The following is a 13,748-nucleotide window of genomic DNA, read 5'->3' on the forward strand; positions in this document are numbered from 1 at the left end:
GCCATCCGGGCTCCCCTCCGGGGGGTGGCGGGGCGAAAGACGCTCCAGCCCCTGGGCGGCCCGTTTTCCAGCGCCACCACACCCCCGTCAGGGCCGGAGGCCGGAACTGTGCGCTGTGGCCCCGAGTGTGGCCGCGCCGTGGGCTTGCGGAAGGGTGAAGCGAAGGCTGAATGCTAGAAGCGGAGAGCTGGAAGGGGCCCACGAGGCCATCCAGTCCAACCCCCTGCTCCGCTCCGTGCAGGAGCCCGCCGCAAAGCATCCCTTGACAGAGCGCTGCCCTGCTGCCTCTTGAAGGCCTCCCTAGGTTGGGAGAGCCCACCAACTCCCTGGGTCATGGGTCCCATTGCCGTACTGCTCTAATCGTCAGGAAGTTTTTCCTGATGTCCAGCCGAAACCTGGCTTCCTGTCACTTGAGCCCGTTATTCCGTGTCCTGCACTCTGGGAGGATCGAGAAGAGATCCTGGCCCTCCTCTGTGTGACAACCTTTTAAGTATTTGAAGAGTGCTATCATGTCTCCCCTCAATCTCCTCTTCTCCAGGGTAAACATGCCCAGTTCTTTCAGTCTCTCTTCATAGGGCTTTGTTTCCAGACCCCTGATCATCCTGGTTGCCCTCCTCTGAACACGCTCCAGCTTGTCTGCGTCCTTCTTGAAGTGTGGTGCCCAGAACTGGACACAATACTCTAGATGAGGCCTAACCAGGACCTTGTGCGATTTGGAAGCTATACTTCTATTAATGCAGCCCAAAATAGCATATTTTGGGGATGGGGCAGTTTTGCTCTAGAGTTCCCTTAACAGCAAAGACCAGCCTTGGGCAGGATGGTCTATAGGTCTGACTCAGTATAATGCAGCTTCATTTGTTCAGTGCCCCATAAGCAAGTAGAGATGCAGCCATGAAAAAGGTTTTGCCTGTTGAATTTATGCCTGCTAACTTTTAAACACAGAGATGAGTAAGTTGCCAGCTCCCCTGTATTGCAGTGCTTTTAAAACAACTCTCACATGCACACCCCACACAGTAGCAAAAAGAGAAAATACATAGGGTTAAAAACTATTTGTGTACTGCGAGAGGAGCACAACCATTACAAACTTTTATGGAGATGTAGCCATGCTGAGGCAGTCTTTTAAAAGTGCAGGAGTTCCCCCTAGTTTCATGGATTGCTTTCATACTTGTTGTACTCACGTTTTCATCCTAATTTATTATTTTGTAGGCTGCCTTATGAGGGCCTAAAAGGCAGGATAAAATGATATTTAAATAAATATAATAATGATAAATAAATGATGATTTTATTTATTGATTATGATGATTTTAATTTTTGTGAACCGCCCAGAGAGCTTCGGCTATTGGGCGGTATAAAAATGTAATAAATAAATAAATAAATAAATAAATAAAAAATGTGACATGGGAGGTCCATGACTGGATCCCAGAGGGGCAATCCTGAGCACTTTTTACCTAGGAGTAAATCCCATTCAACACAACGAAATGTCCAAGGCAACAATTTATTATTGCATTTATATCCCGCCTTTTTTCCTCCAAGAATCTCAAGGTGACACACATAATCCTCCTCTTCCTCTTCATTTTATCCTCACACCAACCACCCTGTGAGGTAGGTTGGGCTGACAGTCTGTGACTGGCCCAAAGTCACCCAGTGAACTTCCATTACCAAATGGGGATTAGAACCCGGATCTCCCAACTCAGCATTCTAGCCACTACACCACACTGGCCTACAAACTAAGGACAGGAGAAGAACTGTGCGAAAGCCAGGAAACAACCCAAAAATTGGTCATCAGGCGCTGTGGTTGCATGTCACTTGAAGCCATGATGGGTGAATAAGCTACTAATCGTAGCTTATTTTGAAATTAAGCTACTGTTACCACACACACACACACGATCAGACAAACAAGCCACTGTGTGTGATCTGAGTCATCCCTCTGCCCCCTGGCCTGCTGCAGTCCTCCACCCCAGCAGTGACGCTCTCATCCATTGACAACATTGCATCAGCCAGTTTTAACCTTCCACGAGATCCCAGGGGAGAAGTTGATTCAGCGCTTCCAGCATCTCCCTCCAACAAGGGGGAGATGGCTCTAAAGTATGCAGGATTAGGACCAAACGCCATGCACAGCCCCCACCCCCTAGTCGAGAGGCACCCAATGCATCAACAAAATCCCATGCAATTGCACACAGAAGCGAAAACCCCGCACAAATAAGTCCTTGGAAGTTTGCAGGATCAGGAATAAATTTCATGCACAGCCTCCCTTAGTCAGGAGTCACCTGATGCACCATCAAAACCTTGCAAGATCACACCCAAAGGAGTGAAACCCAGGAGTGCACCAAAAAGGGGGCGGCACAAATAAACCCTTGGAAGTTTGCACGGCTGGGACCAAACTTCTCACACACAGCCTCCCCTGGCAGGGAGGCACACGAGGCCCATTGGAAGCTCTGCACACTTACAAAGCCACGTGAGCGAAAGCCCCTTTTTGCCAAAACTGGGGGGTGGGGTGGCTATAACTCCATGGAAGTTTGCAGGAGCAGGACAAAACTCCATGCAAAACATCCAGTGGCAGGGAGGCACGCAAAATGGCGACCCTATGCAGCAACCGCTGCCCACGCACCCACCCGAGATGGTGTTTGACACATGGGGAGGTTGCACTCCAGGGGGAAGTGGTGGGGTGGGGTAGAGCTGTGAGCGGAATCAGTTGCTAGGCAGATCATGGAAATAAAGAGCGGCTGGCTGGGGGACAGCGGCGGCAGCAGTTTTGACCGCTTTGGACAAGCAACTCTGTAGACCACCCAGAGAACCCATGATGGGTTAAATAACCCACTCTGCAGACTGTGGATTATAACAGTGGGTTATACTGGCCCAATAAGCCAGTATAAAAAACCTCCTGACAGATGGCACAATAACCAACAGTGGGTTAAATAAGCCATCATGGCTTATCATGACATTTGAGGCCAGTCAGGGTGAAGCCACCTGGGGACCCCAGGCAGACGACTGAATTGGGACCCAAGATGTGTCAACTCCCTATGCTAATGGATCAACACAGCTACCTGTTATTTAAGTACATAATGGGTGCATCCCTGCTAGGAGAGGCCATGTATGAAGTTTGCATAGTTATTTTCATCTGCAAAAGTTTGGAAATGCATGGAGCTGTATTGGACCCAGAAAAGTGTGCACTGTCTGGTGCCTGCTTCCCTCTTTCCTACCTGTGGCTGCCCTTCCCTGTTTGACCGTGTTTGATCGTGTTTCACAATGGCCCGTTCACTGAGAGGCAGGAAGAAAGCACCGGGAGGTTTGTTGCTGGCCACAGTTTCCACAGCAGCAGCTCCCTTTTGTTACTTGGCACAGGGAACGGAGGAACGTTGGTGCCTCCAGAAGCCAACAGACCCAATTCGGAAGGCTCAAGGCTCGCTCTTTCTTTCTGTCTGACTTTGGGATCGATGGTTACGGTGCAGTTTCTGGGGAGGTACGTCCGGACAACACCCAGAGTTCTAGTCACGTTATTGGAAATGACTTCCCATGTCGCTTGGCTCACTTGCTCCAAGCATCTGACCTCTGAAGTAGTTTATGCTCCAACACATTTGTTCTCCGATTGTAGGACCTTCTAGAAGTCACTCAATGGGCCAGAGAGGGGCTGGTAGCGGATGATATTGTCTTTGGAAGGAAAGGTGCAGTCAATTAGGTATATGTGGATTTTCCCACACCTCTTTTGTTCTGACATTCCATTCTTCCTTCTGTTACATCTGTTTGAATTCTAGCAGCAATTGTGGATTTTGAGATATCAGCAATGGATTATGTCCGTGCGCCCGCATAATCATCATTTTAAAAAAAAAATCTCCACAATTTCCGCTCTTGTGTATATATGAATGTGGATGGGGAGAATAAACAAACAAAACGCCCATTCATTGTTCTGTGAAGTATTTTAAAAATTACTTTGGAAGCCACAATTGTGCCTTGGGCAGTGGTGCAATTCCAAACAAAAAGGTAACATTTACAAGAACGTTGTGACTTTTTAAAAATGTATTTTTGGTAAGACAAACCTCAGATTCCAGAGAAGAATCCATCTGACACAGAATCCAGAACCCTCCCAACGCTCCATGTAACCCCTACGGGGTCTGTCTTGAAGGCATTTCAAAAATTACCACTTCCCCGCTGGATCTGTGAACCGCCCAGAGAGCTTCGGCTATTGGGCGGTATAAAAATGTAATAAATAAATAAATAAATAAATAAATCTGATACCACTGTAGGACAAAAAGCCAAGTGGATTTCCTCGGGGTCATGAGATTCCAGAATGTTTTATAAACTGGGGAGAACACGTTTATGAGGTCTCCCCTTATGGTCCCTGTACTTTTTGCTCTTCTTGCTGAAAGGTACTTCAGATCCAACCCCTTCACTGGATTCTGCCGTTGGTTCTCTCTGCTGCGAAGCTGCATCTGTAAAGGTTCCAATTCTGGATCACGTGACGGGCCAGAAGCGACAAGGGCTCGATCCGTGGCGGTTCAGCTTCCTAAATGTTACTCCAGAAGTGGGGTGGATGTACAGGTTTGTCTTCCCGGTACAGAGCTGGCAGGCAAAGTTTCCAACACGGCTCTGTGGAAACGGAGGCTTCAGGTCTGCACAGCAAGGGACACGGAAAGTGCTAGCAAAAGCTTGACGGCCTCTCAATCCTTTTCTGCTGCAGAGCTGGAGAGAAGCAGTGCAAGCAGGGCTCCGACTCCAAAAGTGCTCCTCCCGCCAAAGGTAAGAGAGGGAGCCAAGGCTTCCGCTGGGCTTTGGCCGCTTCAGGCTGGAATGTTTATTCAAACCAGCCCTTCTCCAACGTGGTGCCGTTCAGATGTGTTGGGTTTCCCCCAGCAACTTTATACAGTTTTTATTTGCAATTGAACGAACAAAAACAAAAGGGGAGGGGGAAGAGTAATGAAAGGGGGAGGAGGAAAGAATGTGAAATCAAACCATATGCGTTAACGATAATGGTTCACAAAACATTTATTAAAACAAAGAGGAAAAATTCAACACTATTTCATATAAAACATAACACACCATCTATCTAAGTAAGCATCCAGATGACATTGATGGCTGTAGGATATATGTTCAAAGGTAGCAAGAGCAGTAAGATCTTCTGCCATCCATATGGTACCCTCAAAAGGATTGATGCAGGCCATCCCGGTGGGTGGCCCAGACTGTCTGTCACTCTCAGCTTCACTGAGGCCCCGGTTCCTGCCTGGGGAGCCGTGCTTCCCCAACCCTAACCAAGCAATACATTAACCAGATTCACATGTAATAGCAATTCATGGCTTGACCCCAACAAACCATGGCATATTTAAACCATGAATTCTCGGGGCTGTGAGCCAGCATAAGGCTGGCTGTGCTCTTGCCACTTCCGCGTTGCATTGCTTTCATCACATCCTGTTCCTGGATTGTTTGACGCGACATCTGAATGGCACTCTGGATTGTTGAGGGACAAACAATCCAAAGTTTGAACCCAACAACAAGCCATGGATCCAAACTCTGGGTTGTTTCTCCCCCAACAACCCAAAGTGCCAGGTTTGGATGTTGTATCAAACAAGACAGGAATCTAAATTTATACAGCAAGCAAAAAACAACAACAACAACAATAAAACCCAAGAGTTAAAAATTAAAATATTGCAGGATGCAAAAGAAAGAGGAGGGCTGGGTCTACCAGACCTCAAAGTGTATTTCTCTGCCTGCTGCCTAGTGTGGATGAAAGATTGGGTGTTGAAAAACAAAAGACTGCTGGAACTGGAAGGACATGAATTGAGATTTAGATGGCATGGCTACTTGTGGTACGATAAAGCTAAGGTTAACGTAGAATTTAACAATCATTATGTGAGACGTGCTGTTTTAAGAATATGGAATAAATATAAACCAAGGCCGTAGCTAGACCTAAGGTTTATCCCAGGATTGTCCTGGGGTCAAACCTGTTCATCTAAGTGCCACACAAGGCATCCAGCACTCAGGCAGGGGCGAACCTGGGATGATCCTGGGATAAACCTTAGGTCTAGCTACAGCCCAAGGTTCTGTCAGAAAATACCGCTTTGGATATCAGCACAGGAGGCTATTCATAGAAGGGAATTCACAAATATGCATAAATGGTTGACATATAATAATGTATTAGAAATGTCACAAGATGAATATAAGTTAAAATCAAGGGAGGAACTGCTGAAAGAAGGTTATACATGTCAATGGTTTTCTTATGTACAAATTATGGAAAAGTTTAAAATAGACAAAAATAATTGTGGGTTTGCGCAATTAAAATCTGAATTTGAAATGTACAAATGATGAGCGTGTTAATTCAAAGTTATATAAACTTTTATTAAAGTATGAGACGGAGGATGAGCAGGTAAAATATTGTATGATAAAATGGGCTCAAAACTTTGGATACAACATCTCAATGGAACAGTGGGAGAATATGTGGAGAAAGGGTTTAAAATTTACATTATGTTCAAGACAAGTGAATTTCTATAAGATAATGTACAGATGGTATATATCTCCTGTAAAGTCAGGGTGTCTCAGGAAACTATTGGAAATGAGGAGGAGGAGGAGGAGGAGGAGGAGGAGGAACCTTTTACCATCTTTGGTGGACTTGTAGAAAAAGCCAAAGCATTTTGGATTCAAATACAATCTTTAATTCAAAAATATACAAATAAAATACAAATTTGTGATATACAAATAAAACCGGAAGCTTTCCTACTGGGACTAATGGACAAACAGCTAAAAGAGAAAGGGGGGGACAGTATATGACAAGGGCAGCGAGAGGGTTGTATGCACAAAAATGGAAGAACAAAACAACACCAATAACGAATGAATGGATGTTGACGATGCTGGAACTGGCAGAGATGGCAAAACTCACATCGATAATGAGAGAAAGGTCAACATCTACGTTTATATCTGAATGGAAACCTTTGATAGAATTTTTGCAAGAAACAGAGAGAAATGATGTATTTGTCTGTGGATTCAATGTATGCGATATAGCTAAGATAGAAGAAAGAAGTGAATTCGATTATTGTGTTAAACGTAATTAAGGAACGAGAGAAGCTAGTGGAAGAACTCTCAGAACCTTTGTCTATTATCTTTGCAAAATCATGGAAGACAGGTGAGGTGCCGGACGACTGGAGGAGGGCTAACGTTGTCCCTATCTTCAAAAAGGGCAAAAAGGAGGAACCTGGGAACTACAGACCAGTCAGTCTGACATCCATCCCTGGGAAAATTCTGGAGCAGATTATAAAGAAGTCAATCTGTAAACACCATGAAATCAATGCAGTGATCACTAGAAGCCAACATGGATTTGTCAGGAACAAGTCCTGTCAGACTAATTTGATCTCATTTTTTGATCGGGTAACCTCCCTTGTGGACTGTGGGAATGCTGTGGATGTCATATATCTTGACTTCAGCAAAGCTTTTGACAAAGTGCCCCATGATATTTTTATTAACAAACTAGCTAAAAGTGGGCTAGATGGAACAACTATTAGGTGGATTCACAGTTGACTACAGAATCGGACTCAAAGAGTGCTTATCAATGGAACCTTCTCAAACTGGGGAGAGGCAACGAGTGGGGTACCGCAGGGCTCAGTCCTGGGCCCAGTGCTCTTCAACATTTTTATTAATGATTTGGACGAGGAGGTGCAGGGAACACTTACCAAATTTGCAGATGACACAAAATTGGGTGGGATAGCTAATACCCTGGAAGACAGAAACAAACTTCAAAGTGATCTTGATAGGCTGGAGTGCTGGGCTGAAAACAACAGAATGAAATTTAATAGAGATAAATGCCAAGTTCTACATTTAGGAAATAGAAACCAAAGGCTCGGTTACAAGATGTGGGATACTTGGCTCAGCAATACTACAAGCGAGAAGGATCTTGGAATTGTTGTAGATCGCAAGCTGAATATGAGCCAACAGTGCGATATGGCTGCAAGAAAGGCAAATGCTATTTTGGGCTGCATTAATAGAAGTAGAGCTTCCAAATCATGTGACGTACTGGTTCCTCTCTATTCGGCCCTGGTTAGGCCTCATCTAGAGTATTGCGTCCAGTTCTGGGCTCCACACTTCAAGAAGGACGCAGACAAGGTGGAGCGTGTTCAGAGGAGGGCAACCAGGATGATCAGGGGTCTGGAAACAAAGCCCTATGAAGAGAGACTGAAAGAACTGGGCATGTTTAGCCTGGAGAAGAGAAGATTGAGGGGAGACATGAGAGCACTCTTCAAATTCTTAAAAGGTTGTCACACAGAGGAGGGCCAGGATCTTTTCTCAATCCTCCCAGAGTGCAGGACACGGAATAACGGGCTCAAGTTAAAGGAAGCCAGATTCCAGATGGACATCAGGAAAAACTTCTTGACTGTTAGAGCAGTATGACAATGGAATTAGTTGCCTGGTGAGGTTGTGGGCTCTCCCACACTAGAAGCCTTCAAGAGGCAGCTGGACAACCATCTGTCAGGGATGCTTTAGGGTGGATTCCTGCATTGAGCAGGGGGTTGGGCTCGATGTCTTCGTAGGCCCCTTCCAACTCTGCTATTCTATGATTCTATGATTCTATAAGATAGTTCACATTTCTGATATGAAGAAAGCCGAAAGTATACCTTAATCTTAAGTGTTTTTTAATTGTATTTTCGTGTATATTTTATTTTTGTATTTTTGCCTGTATTTTATGTAATGATTTTGTGTTATGTATGTGATGTTTGAAACAATAAAAATCATTAAATAAAAACAAGCCAGGAATGAGGTATTCCTGGGTTGTTTGAGAAACTGGATGCAATGCCTCAGTGGCGAGCATATGGTGAGCGGCGTGCTCGCTTGGCACTATGCAGCCCTGGTTTAAACAACTCAGGTGTTGTTGTGTGCTAACTGAGCGAATGTGTACACTTTCATAAAGCCCCATAGGACAGACACCTCCACAACTTCTCATAATTTAGGAGAAAGCCCATTTACTGACATTTGCAGTTCAGAATTTTCAGCGCAGAATTTGTTACTCATCTCTTTCCTTCCTTCCTTCCTTCTTTCTTTTCTTCTTCTTCCTTTCCTCTGGATCAGTTCGTTGTCAAAGGAATGCGGACATCCCTGGACCTCAGCAGTTCAAGAAGCCCACTGAGAGGCTATAATAGGGGATTCCTTTGCTCCAGGCATCCTCCAAGAGTCACGTCCTTGAGTCCGCAGCGAGGAACCCACACCAGCAACATGTAAGTTTGGCTTACTCCATGGCAAGCTTTAGAGCAGAATCCAATGTGTGTCTACTCAGAAGTAAGCCCCACTGAAACATCCCATAGTAGGAAAATCACTACGTCAGCTGCATCCCCCCATTCTGGGTGGGGGTGTTGAGGAAAGGGGCAGGCTCTAGATCCGATGGATCCAAAGTCTCCCCCAATACTCCACACGACACCCCATTTTTACTTTTTAACGTTCCTGCCATCGGAGCACCAACAGTAGCATGGCACAGGCAGTAGGGGTTTCCATAATTGCAAGAAGGAGGCCATCAAATCAAAACAAGTCAGGCTTCTGCAAAGTGAGGTTCCGTCCTTCAGTACCATCTGTACTTGGGTTCCATAGCGTGGTTTTGCATTTTGAAGCTTTGGACTTAAGTTCTTGGGCAACGTCCCTTTTCTTTTAGACCTGCCGGTTTGTCTCCTGGGACTGTCCACTGTGATGCCCGTTTTGTGAGAGCGCCCATGACACTCTCTCTGAATTCCAAATGTGCTCACTGACCCCAAAAGGCCTGGGAACCCACTGTTTCAGAATGCCAGTGACGAGACCTTTGCAAGTAGACCCCAATGTAATCTGGGATCCATCTTTGTCTCCCTCAAGTGTGTTCGGGCCATAATCTCCCAAAGGGCACAAAGCCATCTAGTGGATGTGAAAGGGGGCAAAACCATTGCTGCGACACCTCTGACTGCCTGAATTGCCTGTAAAGCAGGACTGAGGTTCTGTCTTCAAAATTCTTTTTTAGAATATGAAGCAATGACTGCAATTAACCCACATTATTTTTCTTGAACAAGCCACCTTGGGAGCCAGTGGTTTGCTGTCGAGTTGTTCAAGGTGGTTATCAAGCCACACAAACCATTGTGCAGAAAGCATCCCGGGTTCAGACAACACGCTAACCCCAGTTCAACAGCAGCGCACGCTCAGCCGCTGTGTGGATTAACGTATTGTGTGAGCAGCCCCATGATGTCCTTATCCTTGGCAGGGGGTTAACAAACGGCACAGAATATGGCGGGCAACATCCCAACAGCTTGGCCCTCAGAAGGAGGCATTCTCTATCTCCCCTCCCAAGCGGTGACGCAGGAGAGCACAGCCCCACATGGCACGTGGCTGGAAGGGTGCGGAGCGGCTCAGTGCTGGACCTGTGTGCATCCTTGCCAGGAGAGACACAGAGAAAGTCCAGCCACAGAGAAGCGAGGCGTGCGCCTCAAGGGCCATCGGAAGAGCACAGAGAGCGGAATCTGGAGTTGGAACTCAACCTGATGCAGTTTGAGCTGCTCTCCCTTAAGCAGAAGGTAACGTGGACTGGGGCTGGCGGTGTCAAGGCCGCACCCCACCAGGGGCCGACGGACGAGAGCCCCCTGGACGTGCTGCTCCTCTTCTTTCCCCTTGCCTCCTGCGTGGTGGCCAGCCTCTCGCTCTGGCCCGGGCAGCGGCCGTGGCGAGGAGGAGGAGGAGGAGGAGGAGGAGGAGGAGGAGGAGAACGCCACAGCCGCCTGGCTCCCTGCCTGTCAAGCAAGCAAGTGGCTGTCCTGCTGAGACTGAGGAGGAGCACGAGCGGCCGGTGACCATGGCGGGGGGAAGGGAGGCTCACTCAGGCATTCTTGCATGCAGGACCCCTCCGAAACCTGGAGCCGCCCAAGACCTGTGAAGTGTAGCGTGTGGGCTGCTGCCGCCGCAGCCAACACCCCCCTTGGGTACCTACTAGGGCAGCAGTGACGCTCTGCTCCTTGGTGGGATAAATCCATTCTCAACCTGATGCCTCCTTCGTTTTACGCAAGTTGGAGTTAATTCACAGTTTGCTTCTGAAACCTCCTCTGATCCTTTCCCTTTCCCACAGCAGATGAAGAGCTCTTTCGCTCACCTAGAAAAGGAGAAGAAATGGCTGGAAACGAATCGCTCGGAGGAGAGGAAGCAGAAAGGAGACCTACGTGATACGTAAGTGAGGCTCCTGTGACAGACCAGGGCTGGACCATCTGGGGAGACCTGTTGGCGGAATGGCCCACAAGGGGCTTCCCTTGGCCGCCCCGCCATCCCAGCCTGTCCAACGCCAGGCACAAGCAGGCATTGCATTTGAGAGGCTTTGGGGAACGTGCGAACCTGACCTCTGCCAATGACTTTACTTGGGGGGGCCTTCTTGAAGACACGAGGGAAAGTCAAATGGCTGGAATACAATTCACCAAGAATTTCAGCTCCATTTCTTGTGGTCTGAATATGGACAAAGGGGTTTTCTTTCATTATTCGGCTCGCCACAGCAATGATGTCGGTGTTGCCACTGTCCACGTTTTTTGCATCTCTCTGGCAAGACAGTGTACATTTCCTGGCCCCCAAGACTTGTTTATAAATCTGCCCATGTGCGATTCACACTTCATGCATCCGATGAAGCGGACAGTGTCCACAATGCCTAAGTAGCCTGTACGTGGTTGTCTTCAAAGTGCCGCAAGTGTCTTTGTTGTTTTGCTGCTACAGACTTCCAAGGGCCACCCTTTCCTCTGGTAAGCCTTAGTAGGGCAATTACTGGAAATTTCAACATTGAATTTGGTTATTGCATTCCTATGGCTGCTGGCCAGGCCGCTGGGCCATTTCTTTTGTTAGGCAGATTACTGGTTAATTGGCACAGGGTGTTTCCTGAATGGGAGCAAATGGTTGGGAAATGGTTAAGATTTCTCTCTCTTGAGTGTGTACAACGAGAGTAAACAGAGCTTGGAAGGGGACCCCAAGGAGGGAGGCTGATGTGAGCTGGGCGTCTTGAAGAACAAGAGTGAGATTTGGGGGGGCAGCATTTGGGGGTGTGGGGTTAGGGTGCCTCTCTCTGGACGCCCGATGTGAGGGAGTGGTTCTGCTCCCTGGAGAAAGTGCACACGCTGCTTTCCTCCACTTATGGGCTGCTTGAAAGTAAAGCAAATAAGTGAGATGGCAGCAAAATATGTGGTGGATTCCAGAGTGGTGCAGTGGCGAGAGCGTCAGTATGAGAGTCGGGAGATCCGGGTTCTAGTCCTCACTCGGCCACGGAAGCTCACTTTCGGGCAGTCACAGACTCTCAGCCTAACCTACCTCACAGGGTTGTCGTAAAAATTAAATGGAAAGGAGGAGGATTATGTACGCCGCCTTGCTGACTCCCCTCTCAACCACACATTTTCCAGTATTCCCCCCCCCATACACACACACACACAGGTCAGTTAGCATGTCTGGGGGGTGTTGGGGGAAATAAGTAGTTTGTACAAATTCCTCCACAGCAGATAAATGCAAGCGTGAGTTTTGAATCTTCAATGCAGTTTATTTAGAGAAGTCTTTCAAACAAAACAACCAGGCTTGTAGCAGCAAATTATAACAAAGCAATTGTCTCACCATAAATCAAAGTAAGCATAACAGCTTTACGGATCTCGTTGACAAAAGTTGGCCTTGCATCAATACAGCATACTCCTTTCTCTGGCAGCGGCAGCAGCTTACGCCATACCCTCAAACCTCCACTGGCTGACTGCATATTGCTGTGAAAGAGTGAGCCTTATACTCCCTTCACTCAATCACCAACAGGTGTGCTGAGCTTGCAAGTCTTTGCCAATAATCTGCCTTAATTACTGTTAAGGTTAACAGGAAAACCTGACATCCCCCTGCTTTTTGTGTACACCGATACAGTAATTACTTCATTTAATACAATTGTAAGTATTTTGTCAACTTCTGATGTTGTTCCTTACTTATCGGTTTAGACAACAAATCTGCAGGAATGTCTTTTCCAGCTAAATATTGAACTTGCAATAAACCATTTCTTATACATTCTTTTGCATGACACAATTTGATTTGCAAATATTTAGTTCTTTGCTTACAACTATCAGTTTTTAAGATAGAAATACTTGATTGATTGTCTTGATAAATAATAACAGGTTTTGGTACATCAATCTCAGCATCCTTTAACAATTGTAATAACCATTCAATGTTTACAATGGCATAGTTAAATGCATTCAGTTCTGCTTCACAAGAACTTAACGAAACTGTAGACTGTTTTTTACAGGACCAGTCGAATAAACTGTGATTTAACATGTAACAAACTCCAGATGTACTTTTTCTATCATTTATATCATCTCCAAAACTAGCATCAGCATGAATTTCTAAACCTCCAGTGCAGTCCTTTGTGAACTTCAACCTGTAGTTCAAAGTGCCCTTTAAATATCGTGCTATTCGCTTCATAGCTTTCCAAGTGTATTTGGGCGAAACCACAAGCAACTAACCTTGCCTTGTGGTGTACTATTTTTCCAAATTGATCAGTTTTTACTTTAAAAATCCACCTGCTGTCAAGAAGTTCCATGAAAGGTTGTTTTTTAACCAACCTCCAGGTTTTGTTCTTATCTGACGAGTTTAATTCAGTTTGTATAGCTTGAAGCCAAGGTTTAGCATTTTCTTCAGACAATTTCTGTACATCTTTATAACTTTGAGGTTCATAAATGGCTCTACCAACAAATTCATCAGAGTATCTCACAGGAGGTATACCTTTGGTAGAACATTCTGACTTACGCACTACAACATGCTCATCCTTAGAACTATCAGCA

The 13,748-nt window shown here is 46.2% G+C and overlaps 1 protein-coding gene across 1 annotated transcript in view; it reads left to right on the forward strand.

Moving 5' to 3' along the window:
• Window positions 1-13,748, forward strand: part of LOC134409716 (golgin subfamily A member 6-like protein 24) — a 42,368-nt gene that overhangs the window by 707 nt on the left and 27,913 nt on the right. Inside the window, exons 2-4 of the mRNA XM_063142605.1 lie at window positions 9,043-9,188; window positions 10,190-10,499; window positions 11,045-11,142. Coding sequence (XP_062998675.1) covers window positions 9,058-9,188; window positions 10,190-10,499; window positions 11,045-11,142 — 539 coding nt within the window. The 5' untranslated portion in view covers window positions 9,043-9,057. The remainder of the gene's footprint in view (window positions 1-9,042; window positions 9,189-10,189; window positions 10,500-11,044; window positions 11,143-13,748) is intronic.

The sequence above is a fragment of the Elgaria multicarinata genome, chromosome 16, assembly GCF_023053635.1.
Source record: "Elgaria multicarinata webbii isolate HBS135686 ecotype San Diego chromosome 16, rElgMul1.1.pri, whole genome shotgun sequence".
Lineage (NCBI taxonomy): Eukaryota > Metazoa > Chordata > Lepidosauria > Squamata > Anguidae > Elgaria > Elgaria multicarinata.